The 13,188-nt window shown below is 36.9% G+C and overlaps 1 protein-coding gene across 8 annotated transcripts; it reads left to right on the top strand.

Annotated features, from left to right (window-relative positions):
* The first annotated feature begins 979 nt into the window (after positions 1 to 979).
* LOC135582409 (PHAF1 protein At3g51130-like) lies at positions 980 to 11,773 on the top strand. Of its 8 annotated transcripts, none has more exons than XM_065135151.1 (15): positions 980 to 1,171; positions 2,542 to 2,624; positions 4,890 to 4,964; positions 6,001 to 6,068; positions 6,142 to 6,247; positions 6,330 to 6,390; positions 6,502 to 6,665; positions 6,940 to 7,002; positions 7,557 to 7,604; positions 8,345 to 8,458; positions 8,576 to 8,675; positions 8,751 to 8,824; positions 9,605 to 9,709; positions 9,827 to 9,875; positions 11,588 to 11,773. In XM_065135151.1, exons 1-15 carry the CDS (start codon positions 1,045 to 1,047, stop codon positions 11,590 to 11,592), a joined length of 1,242 nt encoding a protein of 413 aa, XP_064991223.1. In that variant the 5' UTR covers positions 980 to 1,044; the 3' UTR covers positions 11,593 to 11,773. The 8 variants fall into 8 exon arrangements, with proteins under 8 accessions (XP_064991223.1, XP_064991222.1, XP_064991221.1 ...); XM_065135150.1 differs by having other exon boundaries at positions 6,499 to 6,665; positions 8,754 to 8,824; XM_065135149.1 differs by having other exon boundaries at positions 6,499 to 6,665.
* The last annotated feature ends 1,415 nt before the right edge of the window (positions 11,774 to 13,188 follow it).

Here is a 13,188-nt window from a genome sequence, read left to right as displayed (position 1 = left end):
AGTATTATTGATTTTATCTTTTTCTATTCTTGTTAATGTCGCTTGATATCATCTAACCTCGCTTGTTGCCCTTTCAATATTATCCTTCAAGAAGAAGAAGAAAAATAAGAACAGATAAAGAAAGAAGAATAGAGTATTTACATCAGTTTACAAACGAGTAGTTTAGAAATAATCAAAAATTTAAAATACATTTATAAATAATAAAAAAAGGGTTACAAATACGTTTGTAAATAATATTACTCATTTTAAATATTTCTAAGTTATCCCTTTATAAATAGATATATAATTCTTGAATTTATAACTTAATTCTAATAAAATCTTTTTACTCCTTACAATATATATTTTTCCTTCCTTCTCTTCTTCCTTATTTTAACCATCAAAGGTGATGAAAGAGTTTTAAACATTCGTTACAATGATTTAATACTTTTAGTTATATAATTTATTATAGTATATATACTATATTTTGTAATAGTATAGAATATATTATCTTTTGGATCGATACATGATGATGGAGAGAATCGATGGCAATATGATATAAAGGTGAGACTATGGGAAAGGAAAAATAAGAAAAAGATTATGATAAAAATAAAATTAAAGGGATTATAAATAATAAAAATAATTTTTTTACAGGATTATGAATAGTAACAAAGAGCTTTAAAAGTAATAATCTTCAATAGTAATCTCCAAAAAGAATATTTAATCAGAATTACTTGATTACCCCCCTACTATTTTCAAAATTACATTGATACCCTTAACTAAACTCAAATTTCCTATGCGTCCTCGGTCGGGTGGGTCGAGCAAAGATCACCTACTGAACTTTGTCTACCAACATCTTCATCATCCCACGTGGCACACTCTATCATCGATAGAAGGCTCAAATGGCCTGCCTTCTGTGAGAGCCAGATGGCGTGGGTACAACGAAAGCTACCTACGTGGTACATATATATATACGTATACGAAACATTGCTTCGCTGTAATCTCGGGCTCAGCAGATCGGTGCGCAAGAAACGGCAGGAGATCGAGAAGACCGCAAGGCGCATCGCGATGCAGCAGGTCCAGCATCAACCGAGATCGGCGGGGACAACGAGGCGGCGGCGGTGCGAGAGCACGTCCATGGGTATCACCACCTTCGACCTCCACCCCGGCCGCGGCTTCGGGCCCTTCACCCTCGGTGATCGTCTTCTCTCGACTTCTCGTCTCGCGCTACTACTGCTTCTCGTCCCGCCCCTTTAAAGATCGGTTTCTTGTGTCTTGGTTTTTGAGATGGATGATTGCGTCTGTTGCGCCGCAAATTCGTTTTGAGGGTCTCAGCTAATATCAAAAGTCGAGTCTTCGATGACGCCCCCATCATCTTCTCATCTGTGGGTTTGATACATTGGGTGCGGAATTTAGCCATTGACGCCGACAACCGCTTTCCTAGATCATAATTTTGTTTTTCCTACGGCTTTCTTCTGCATTGGATTGAAACTCATATTTAATTGAAGCTATGACAAAATGTGCAGCGTAGATTTTGTGAAGAACCATAACCTAAAATTTGAAGTTAATATTTGCAATTTTTATGAAAAGACCTGTATGTTCTGATCATCTAACCTTCAGAGCATCTACGAACCTGCTAAAATGTAGAATTAAGCATATTGGAAATAACATATTTGTTTTTAGATATATGGTTAATTGGTTTACAAATTCTTGGAAAGACAACTTTGCATGAGAAGGGAATTGCTCTTGTATAAACCATCTCATTTGAAAATAAATATATCTTACAAAATATGTACTTTTTGTTGCTAAGCCTTTTGATTGTCTTCTAAAAATTCTATAGACGGTAACACAGATAAGTGCAGCTTGGGGCATGTCTCCAGTATTCTTGATAATTGTACAATTAGAGTCAAAGTTCCTGACAAGGGGGTGGGCCTGTATCCAGTACACTAAGTTGTCAATGAGTATGCAGTTACAGACACTTCTTTGCTTGCACGAAAATGCTGCATGCATTAACTCTCCTTGAACCCTGCATTGGTGGGTGTGCACTAGGCCATTCTTTGTTAGGCAAAGTTTGTGACATCATGATTTTCAAATTCTGTTTTATCTATCGGAATTTTCTTTTTAGTAGATGACTGCACATTGAGTCTGAGGAGAAAGCAATTAGTTGACTTACCAGTCTTCTGTGAACTTCTGACCCTATTGGCTAGTAAAATTGACACAAACTGAAATGGTTCACTTCTGGTTGAAATCTAGACATCGCTTCTTCTCAATTTGGTGGATGTTCATGTTGGTCAATATCCAGTCTTATCAGATTTTGCAGCGAAATGTGCTGGGGTTCTTAATTCTTTAACTTGTTTTTCTTATGAAAATTCCTTTTGTGGTTCTCTGACAGTAGAACAGGCCTCTTAGTCATCTTTGATATCTGTCATGGTCTTATTGTTTTCTCAAAAATGGAATAGATTTTGTTCATTTGTCTTGTTTTCATAATTCCTGAAACCATTTTAAGCATTTGCTTCTCTTTTACGCCCTGTCTCCACATTTTGACATTTGTGCAATCCGATATAGGGATGCCTTTACACGAAGCATTTGCTCAAGTAGATCATCAACCTAACATCTATGATGTGGTTCATGTGAAGTATTTTGATGAGGTCAGTACCCGGTTATTTTTTCATAGTTAATATGTTAGCATGAACACGACCTATTTGTTATTTTTTAAAGCTGCGCATCTGGTGCATGTGATATGTAGTCTAAATAGCTATGGCTAAATGTTAGTTATTATGTTTCATATAGAAGTTTGTAATATGTAAACATTGAACAAATAGATGCATAAACGAAGGACCTTTTTTCCATAGTCATGCCCTTTCTGTTGCTTCTCAGTACCTTGTTAAAAGGCATCACAGAATGAAATACTTAAGAGATTTTCTTGAATAACTATCACAATCATGGTTCGCATTATCGATCCATACCGGTGTACCGATTAGCTATCGGTACAGTATGTATCGAGCTGTACCAAGCTGTACTAAGTATACTGATACATGATACATTGGGGTATATCAATATACCACCCATACCGGTCCTCTATTGGACTGGTACATACTGCTCGTACCGAGTGGTACGTTTCGGTATGTCAAACCTTGATCACAACTACTGCACTAAATTGATGCATCAACCAAGGACTTTTTTTCCGTAGTAATGCCCTTTTTGTTGCTTCTCAGTACCTTGTTAAAAGGCATCATAGAATGACTAATGCTTGAGAGATTTTCTTGAATAACTATCACAACTCCTGCACCAAATAGATGCATCAGCCAAGGACCTTTTTTCCGTAGTCATGCCCTTTTTGTTGCTTTTCAGTACCTTATTAAAAGGCATCACAGAATGACTAACACTTGAGAGATTTTCTTAAATAACTATCACAACTCCTGGGCTAAATCAAGTGTTTTATCTGGAACATTGTAACATGTTCTATGTTTACCCATATATCTATAAAATACTTTATTCTTGCAATTGATTGGTTTATTTCTCAACTGTAGCACATGGTTCCATGTGCCAATTGAGGTCTGTTTTAACTGTGTATTCACTTCCACGCAGTGATTGCAAAAGGCGCTCGGGCGCTCGCCTAGGCGCTCGGGCGAGGCGAGGCGAGGCCCGAGCGCCTCGCTAATGTCCCAGGCGGCGCGCTTCAAACAGGCGCCGCCTGGGCGCTCGCCCGAGCCCAGGCGCTGGGCGCTTCGGGCGAGCGCCTGGGTAAACTAAGGCGACCGAACCAGAATTTTAGGTCTGGTTCGGTCCTGGTTCGGTTGTTAGTTGGTTCAATCGAACCAACTAAACCGATATAACCCCAACCCTAACCCTAACCCAACACTAACCTGCTGCCGCTGCCGCTCTCGATCGCGATCTCGTCGCTCGCTGCCGTTGCTCGCGCCTCCCGCGAGCCTTCCCGCTGCTCGCGCCTCCCGCAAGCCCTCTCGCTGCTTGCGCCTCCTGCGAGCCCTCCCGCGAGCCCTCTCGCTGCTCGCGTCTCCTGCGAGCCCTCCCGCGAGCCTTCCCGCTGCTCGCGCCTCCCTCGAGCCCTCCCGCGAGCCTTCCCTCTGCTCGCGACTCCCGCTGCTCGCGCATCCCGCGAGCCCTCCCAGCTACCGCGAGCCCTCCCACTACTCGCGCCTCCCGCTCCCTTTCCTTTTCCCCCCGCCGCTCGCCACTGCCGACGCTGCTTCCTTTCTCTGTCAAGCTCAGACTGCTCAGTATACTCTTAAATCTTAATATTAAGTTTATTTGAATTTTGAAATGATTAATTTTCATTAATAGATTAATAATATATTATTTTGATTTTAATGTTATTAATTTTGTGATTTTGTATCTTAGATTTTTTTAATTTAATAGCATATTTTTATTTAAAATTTTAAATAATTATATTTATTAATTATATTATATATTTTTATATTTTAGCGCCTCGCTTCGCTCGGGCGAGCGCCTAGCGCCTCGGGTGTTTTTGGACCTTGGCGCCTTTTGGCACCTGGCGCCTTTTGGCGCCTAGCGCTTTTTAAATCACTGCTTCCACGTATGCTTGTCTTACCTATTGATGTAACTAGTATATCCCTGTCAAAAATAAGAATACAGTATTAGTCCTTTTAGCTATGTGATTTATTACTTTCTACCTAAGTAAATAGAAAGTAAATAAGGTACAGAAATCTCATGTACTGATTAGCATGTATCAGTATAATTACATTTCAGATAATTTTATGGTTTGCATTTTGTCCATGTTCTCAAGGATGTTTCTCTTCCAGCATGGCTTTTGTTGTTTTAAGTTCTTAACATAATTTTCAGCTCATCAAAATTTACATTTGAATATTTACTAAATATGTGAATGATGTATGTGCAGTTCATTTATTATTGTGATTGTCAATATCTTGCAGGAACCTCTAAAGTTGGATATTGTTATTAGCTTTCCAGATCATGGATTCCATCTTCGTTTTGATCCTTGGTCACAGGTGTCTTTTCTCATTTGATATGTGTTGTTGAGTGACCAATTGAATGTTAGCAATATTTTGGTTGTCATTGCAAACTGTGGAAAAGCATTTATATAGCTATTCAGTTTGATACATTTTCTACCATTATTTACTTGATATAATCTCATTGATCCCCATGTCTTGGTTGCCCTTGTCCTTAATTGGGGATTGCTAAATATTAAGGATGAACAGTAGTCTGGGAAATGTCAGAATCAACAAATGAAATATTGTTATAACCTCAGTTAGCTGAGATGAATTATAGAAGACATCCAGCAGATATAAATGATCATTAATTTGTACAGAGAGTATTTAAGACATGAGACATATAATATGTACAGTGGAATGTTAGAATACTTTTTCTAATATTTGCAATTCATCCCTAAGTCATTCATTAAATTTATTACATTTATTTGTATGTCTTTAGATTTTAAAGACTAATATACATGTCCTATTCTCCCCATCCTCTCTCAATGGCGTTGGTGGTGCTTTAAGAGAAGAAAGCTTGCTGATGCATTAACAGTAATGTTTATGAAGGTCATGTAGGGACATGATGATGATCATGGGAATCGAGGACTCTGTTGGGAGTCATGATGTTGATGGTTGAGTGGAAGAGATGGTGGCAAGTTAATGTGATGATGGTGGACTAATTGTAATGTTGGTGTTTGGTAGTGGTGTTGCCAGTTCAAGAGGAGAGTGGTATAAGATGGAGGTTGTAATGGCATGACCAGAATGATGAAGTTGGTGAAGAGGAGAGAAAGCAAGCAAGGGTTTTCTCAGAAAATATAAATGAGTCACAAAATAGAATATCAGCACAATCTATGACTTTGTTGATGGTTACATGGTTTTCAGGTTGCAACACCATCTAAAGCAGATGGTTTTGGATGGTAGAATTTTTGCCTCTGTAATGACTTGGTCTATTTTTGTTTAATTTGTTATTTATTTTGATTAATGGCTTCATTTTTATGAATGTATAATTTGTTTTGACTTCATCAAAATTTTAATTTTGATTGTTGTGCAGAGACTTCGTCTTATTGAGGTTTATGATGTCAAACGGTTACAGATGCAATATGCAACCAATTTGATTGGGTCTGTTATTATTTTCACTTCCTTTTAATATCTTTTTCTGTAAAAATCTTATCAATCTTCTTCTCTATTTTAGTGGCCCTTCTATGCTAGCTACTTTTCAAGCAGTATACACATGTTTTGGACCTACGTATCCTGGAACTTATGACAAAGATAGAGGAACTTACACACTATTTTATCCGGTACATCTGGTGTCTATATTTGTCTTTTTATACTTCTGTCATTTTTATTCTATCTTGGCTTACAGGAAAATATTGCTGTCAGGGTTTGTCCTTTGCTTTTCCCATTCCAAGCCAATATGCATATTGCTGCCGAAATGTGGAAGGTATTCATGTCCAGTTACTTTCGCAGGTGCTGTCTGGTCATTCTCTCATTATTATTAAGACTTTTTGACTAACACAACTCATTTTTCTTTCCGTTGTGGCAATCACAGCAGAGCTGCCTCTTGAGTTTCCTGATGGAACAACCCCAGTGACATCCCGTGTCTGTGTATATGATGGTTCTTCAGACAGCAAGGTTGGCATAGGATCAATTTTAAACAAAGCTACAGTACCTCCATTGCCTGCTGGCAGCCTATACATGGAAGAAGTGCATGCTAAGGTTACAATCTTCTAGTCTGTCATTTTTGTGTTTGATGTTCTTACTTGTTTTGCTGCTACCTGACACTTCAAGAACCATACACTGACACTACAAGAACCATATATGCTTTCTTGCTTAATATTACTACTATATATTAGTCCACCACTGCTGATGAGAATCATAAATTTCATTGTTAAATATGCAGCTAGTGAGATGCAGCAATGTTTATACTTTACCAACTTATATTGTTGCCTTGAGACTCAGGATTCTTTCATCTTTTGCTCCTTGTCTGCAGCTCAGAGAAGAACTATGGTTCACAGTTGGAAATGAGCATATTCCTTTTGGTGCATCTCCACAGGCAAGTTTAATTTCTTCTCTTGATGTTTGAGGTGTACTTCCCTAAATTACTCTTCGGTAATTCTGGTGAACAAAACTTTTAGTGGACACAATCTCTGTGATGAAGTACTCATAGCTGCTATACTTTTTTTCATTATTTTTATCATCATATATGCTTATAGCTTCCTGTCATTCATTATATTTCCTCACATTGGCTTATGGAATAAGCAAGATTTATATCACATTCTTCCTTTTTTTTATAAAAGGAAATTGTATCAGCATATTCTTATATCACATTTTCACAATTGCCATTCGTCAACTTGTATCAGCATCTCCCACAACATATGTTATAAGGTCTCTTCTAGTCATTGTAATCCTACCTCATTGCTGAATCTTGCACAAGTTACATGCTAAACCTACATATTCTCATCAAGTATTCTCTCAAAGTTCATGCAAAGTTTTGCTATTTTATGAGCATGATAACATTTTCTTTTCCTCGATACTCGTATTATTTTTTCTTGAGGCAGTACTATGACAAAGATGTTTCCATCACTCAGAAATCTTGATGTTTTGTAGGATGTCTGGACTTTATTAGGTACTCCTTGTGGAATCCATCAAAAGCAGGTCAGTTCTTGTGTGGTTTGGATTATGTTTGATTAAGATCTTTCAATCAGTAATATAGCGATTCTTGTTTGTCATATATTGAGGAAAATTTACTGCTGAGAAAATATTGCTGTAGTTTGTATGTGTGTTTTAGCTCTCTGTTGTATTAGGATTAGACCTATACTCTAGCTCACCGTTACTTGGGCAGAGGGTTGTTTGGAATTATGAACATGCAACTACTAATTGCCCAAAAAGACTTTTGGATAAACAGGTTTAACCAACAAATGTGGGTGTCAGCGCCCATAATATACATCTTTTGTGTTGGATTCATGCACTGTGATGGATCCAATTTATAATGTCCTAACTCTTGTCTCGCTGTTCAGACATAACATTGAAAGAGAGAGGGACAAGGTCATCTTCACGTGAAAAATTTATTTCCCTTTTCATATGATCAACAATGCTGTCTTTTCTTTCAGCTGGACAGCTCTTATAAATACTGATTATTATTATCTATCTCCAAATAAAATATTGGATCCACATTGGCATGCTTAGAGAAGGTAGGGAGGCAAGGTTGAGCATATAGTTGCCTATAGCAGTATTAGATGATGAACAAACCATAAGACAAATAACATAGTGAGTTTATATCTTTGTTGACTGGAAACTCATTAGAAGGTTTGATTTTCTGTTAAGTTTCAGGCAGCATAGAAAATTGCAGTCAGTGTACACCCTGATTAAGTTGTGAATTTTCTTTCACATTATAGGTTGATCAGATGATGATCCACTCAGCTTCAGACCCTCGTCCACGTACCACTCGTTGTGGTGATTACTTCTACAATTACTTCACTCGTGGTCTGGACATATTATTTGATGGACAGGTGTCCTTTTTACATATAGTTTTAATTTTCTTTCAAGTGAAAAGGCAAATTAATCATTTCAAATAAGGCATCATAATCATCTTTATATGACCATAGTACCTGTGTGTCAACATGCAGACTCATAAAATCAAGAAGTTTGTTTTACATACAAATTTCCCTGGGCATTCAGACTTCAATTCTTATGTGAAATGCAACTTTGTTATCTATGATGCCGATGGTAAGTATTTATACGTTTTCAGTATTAGAGGTGACTAATTGTATTTTATTTAACTCATGAGATTTGGGTTTGTAGTAGAAGGTATAATACAGCCTGGCAGCACAACAAAAAATTGTATTACGCCTAGCACAAAGTGGGAACAAGTAAAGGTAATGTATCTAATAGATTTGCAGGTAAAAGGCTAATGCTTTCAAGTAGCTGAAATATAAATTTATATTAGCCTAGTAAAATAGTCATTATTGTTTAGTTAGCATACTTGATTTTCTTAGTTTCCAATTTTTCCACTGTCATCATGAAGCTAGTTTTTCTCCTAAGTTCCTTTTAGTTTTCTTTCCAATAACTGCAAAAGATTTTGTTGTATCTGGTGGCGTTTCCTGGTTGCATGTGATCATTATTTGTTGGAGTGTCATGCCATTCAGAGAAAAAAAGTGTAAAGCTGGTCAATTGGAAAATAAGTGACCTGTAGTGTGGTTTGACAGGCACTCTAGGACCAATGGTGTGTGTGGTTTTACATGAAATCAAATGGAAGTAGTTTTACAGGAACCACTTAGAAGTGAATAGCTTAAATCAGTTCAATTGTACATACCCTTGTCTATTCTCCATGTTTTAATACTATAATGTACTATGTCATTGTTAACATTGTTGGTACCAAACTGAAATGTGAAGTGAGAAGTGGATGTTTAATTTAGTGGGCTACGAGTCATAAGAAGAGACCATTTGGAGTTGAAACTAGATTTGATCTTCACTATCACATTTTTTAATAAAAATCATTATCACATGTTATATGGTCATAGTTGAGAAATTTGTAACGAGATCAGGGATTTTTAGTGAAAATCATTCTATCTTCACCGTTACATGTATTTCTCTGGTACACAATCTATTACTGATGCAAGACCAAGACAATTATAATTGGATATTTTGTCATACAGGAGATTCTTGGAGATTGTGGTCCGGCTGTAATCCAGACACCAGGTGTGACGAACAGTCCTTTTGGATCAACATTTGTCTATGGGTACCAAAATGTGGCCTTTGAGGTGAGAACCTGTATTTTGATACAGTTTCCTTTATATGTCAAACTTTTAAATGCGTTGTGTTTTACATATATGATATTTCTTGTGAACTAAATTAATTAATTGTCATCGTTGGACCAGGTTATGAAAAATGGTTATATAGCTACTGTTACTCTCTTCCGATCCCAAGGTATGTCTACATGGGTTTGATTGACCATGAATTTTTCGGTGTCAAAATAAGTTTATGTTATTCTTCTACTGGAATTAAGTTGGGCTTTCGGTCTTGTATGAAAAAGCTGCATCTATTGTTGTACTTCTATAACATTGACTTCTGTCTGTTAAGTTTGTGTTAGAATGTGCTTTCCTTATTTTCTTTTCCACTATCAGAAAGGTTATGTTCTGGGAACCATATATTTTTGCCACTCGTGAGTGTTAGGATCAGATTTCCATGGTCCAATGGAAAATTTTGTTCTTTCTTCTTCTAAAGGAAAAGAAAGTTTCCACAGGGCTACATTTTGTCAGTGAAGCTCTTAGAGCTAAATCTATTCTTTAGGCACACAGACTGGGCCTCAAGAATAAACTTGAGAAGAATATCCTTTAGGCACACAGAGGACCTCGAGAACAACCTTGAGAAGAATTTATCTTATTTTAGAGTAAAAAACCTTTTTGATAATCTGAAAAAATGTTTAAGCAGTCAAATAGGCTTCATTCTTAAAGCAGTGAAGCAAAGATAAGTTTATGTAAACCACATTGACCTGCTGCAACTCATCGAAGACACTGAGGATATTGAATATGACATCATTGTTAGACTCTTGGAACTGGTCTAGTCCCAAGGCATGCCCCTCCTCAGGCTGAAGATACTATGACAGACATCGTCAACAAAACTTTGAATTTAAAGACACCCTGATTAGGGAAGAGGTAGGAGCGATATACAAGAGTCTGCAGTGGCAAAAAAGGAACATGTTATGTTATTATCATCAGTGAAGGCATTGTCCACATACAGGAAAATAGTAGTGAATCTTCTGCATTTCCCCGGTTCATTGAATCAGGAAAATGCTTCGTTCTATGATCTCCTTTTTTAACATGATTTTTATTTAAATATATTTCCTTTTCATTGATCAAATTTACTAGGGAGGATTTCTGTTGTAGGCTTTGTGTGTGTGTGTTTTGTTCATTTACAATTCATACGATACACAAATTGAAAATCTGCTTACAAGCACTCTGACTCTCGACTGTCGTTTCCCTCGATTGTTTTCGCTGGATGTAGCCTTTTTCTTTTGAAGTACTATGTAATCGTTGCAGATCTGTACGTAAAATCACCACAAATTAGTAAGCACCGAACTATCTTAGAATGACACCCTTAATATCAACCTTTTGTGTCTTGTCTTTCTAATCTGTGCTAGTTGTAGTCATCACAAAGAAATCAGAGCTGGATAGCAATGTTAACTTGAATCGATGAACTATGTTGAAAGGTATGCCAACGTCTGATCGGCTGTTGGCCTAAACTTCAAGGTTACCAAAGGTTGTCATTTTAGCCAACAGTTTGTGTACTGTTTAATCTAATGCATCTGAACTGCTGCAGCCTACACTACGAATATTCCTTGAGTAACACTTTTGCTCGCATTTGCTTGCACATCCATGCAACCAGGCCAGACTTGGTGCAACCTCTGGATCGCATTTTTGTACTTACAATTACATTTTGTTCTTATTGGACTTTAGTATATTGTTTTTGTTGTCATAATGATGTAAAGTTTAGCTCCCTACTGATGCAAAGATCAAAACGATGGTGCATAAACGGAATAGCTTTCTTAAACTTTTAGCTTCATTTTATTCATTTTGATTATTGCACATGGGTTTAAATGCTGTAATATATTAAATATTCTCAATGTTTTGTTCATACAGGATAGTTTGGGCTTCTGGTGGGTGTTGGATGTAAATGAATGCTGCTCACATCATCCATAATTGTCTATAGTCTTGCATAGACATTATATCTTGTTATTTTGATACTAATCATCTACAATTTGTATGATGTTGTAAATAACTTCATTCTAGTGGATTAATGATGTCAAAAGAAAAATATTTGGTTAACAGCTGCGCAATTGATGTTAATAATTGGATATTACTATTTACAATCATATTTTAAAAAAATTAATATCTCAAAATTATCCTTTAGTAAATGGACATAAATACTCTTTTTCTTTCTCATCTTTGTCTTCCTCCTCTTTTATATTTTGTTCTCTCCCTCTTCTTTCTCTTTTTCCTTCTCATCCTCTAATTTTTCATGCTCTTCCTCCTCCAAGGATAATATCTGATGGGGCAATGATCAACGATAGCGATAGGGAGCATGGACAAAAGGATAACAATTAGTCGTAAGCACACGTAGGGGGGATGATGATTGTCGAAGAGTGCAAACACAGGATGATGATCGATGGGGAGCACAAGCTAGGTAGAACGAAAGAGAGCATGGGTTGGGTCGTAATCAACGACAAGTAACGATCGCCATGGGTTGGGTCGTAATCAGCGACAAGTAACGATCGCCGAGGAGCATGAGTTGGAGGGTAGTAATCAATATCAAGTTGGGGGGTGACGATCAACACCAAAAAAAAAAAAAAAGCATGCAGAATAAAAGGAAGGGAAAAAAATAAAATAAAATTAGAGTTAGAGGGGTTATAAATAACAAAATGTTTATTTTATTAATATTTAAAAATAGTATAAATAGTAAGAAAAAAAAAAGGGCTTAAGATCCTAGTAATTTAGCTTTCTAATATGGTTCAATTCTTAAAGATTTGTCCCACCTGCTACCATAACATGATTCTGATACTGTGATCGTCCATTGGTGGTTAGCCATTGACCATTTGCCATGTAGTTACGCAAACTCTCAAGCTTGTTATATCCGAGACAGGTAATCCCCAACCCAAATCCAAGGTTCTCTCTCGAGCTCATCCATGACATAAGCCAAGCCATCGATGGACCACCCCATGTGCACGATTTCTTACACTTGGCTGCACGGCACCCAACTAAGTAGCCCAATATTTTATCATGACATAATACCAAGCTTTGGAGATGATGATGATGATGATGATGATGACAATGACCCAAAAGGATGTGCCAAAAGGAGGATGCCATTAACGTAAAATATTGTTGACTAAGCTTATCAACTTACAATGGCAATTAAATGCTTTGTTTTATTTATGATTGTGGAAGATAATATTTAGTTGATTAGCGAATGACAGTTTAGGAGGTACAATGATTAGGCAGAAAGTGATTGAGACTCATTGAGTTCGAGTACATTAGGTGTCATGAAATCATTTGCCTACTGTTGCAGCACGCACCGGCAAATTAATAGATCGTCCTAATTGTTGAAAGTATTTGTTATTGAATACCTTTCTTGCTTGATCCAACATATTTATATTCATATAAAATAAAACCATACATATGTATCTGAAAGAAATTTGTGTCCAGCTTTGACCCTTCATATGCCAAAAAGTACATGCAATTATCAA

This window comes from Musa acuminata, chromosome BXJ3-1 (assembly GCF_036884655.1).
Source record: "Musa acuminata AAA Group cultivar baxijiao chromosome BXJ3-1, Cavendish_Baxijiao_AAA, whole genome shotgun sequence".
NCBI lineage: Eukaryota > Viridiplantae > Streptophyta > Magnoliopsida > Zingiberales > Musaceae > Musa > Musa acuminata.
The sequence above is the reverse complement of the archived record's forward strand: the minus strand, read 5'-3'. Positions and strand labels throughout refer to the sequence as shown.

What these genes read in the sequence shown, in the direction of transcription:
- LOC135582409 (XM_065135146.1), top strand. Translation starts at nt 1,045, where the DNA reads ATGCAGCAGGTCCAGCATCAACCGAGATCGGCGGGGACAACGAGGCGG. An exon ending in ATGTGAAGTATTTTGATGAG is followed by an intron (nt 2,625 to 4,889) that starts GTCAGTACCCGG and finishes AATATCTTGCAG; the next exon opens with GAACCTCTAAAGTTGGATAT. An exon ending in CTTTTGGTGCATCTCCACAG is followed by an intron (nt 7,003 to 7,556) that starts GCAAGTTTAATT and finishes GATGTTTTGTAG; the next exon opens with GATGTCTGGACTTTATTAGG.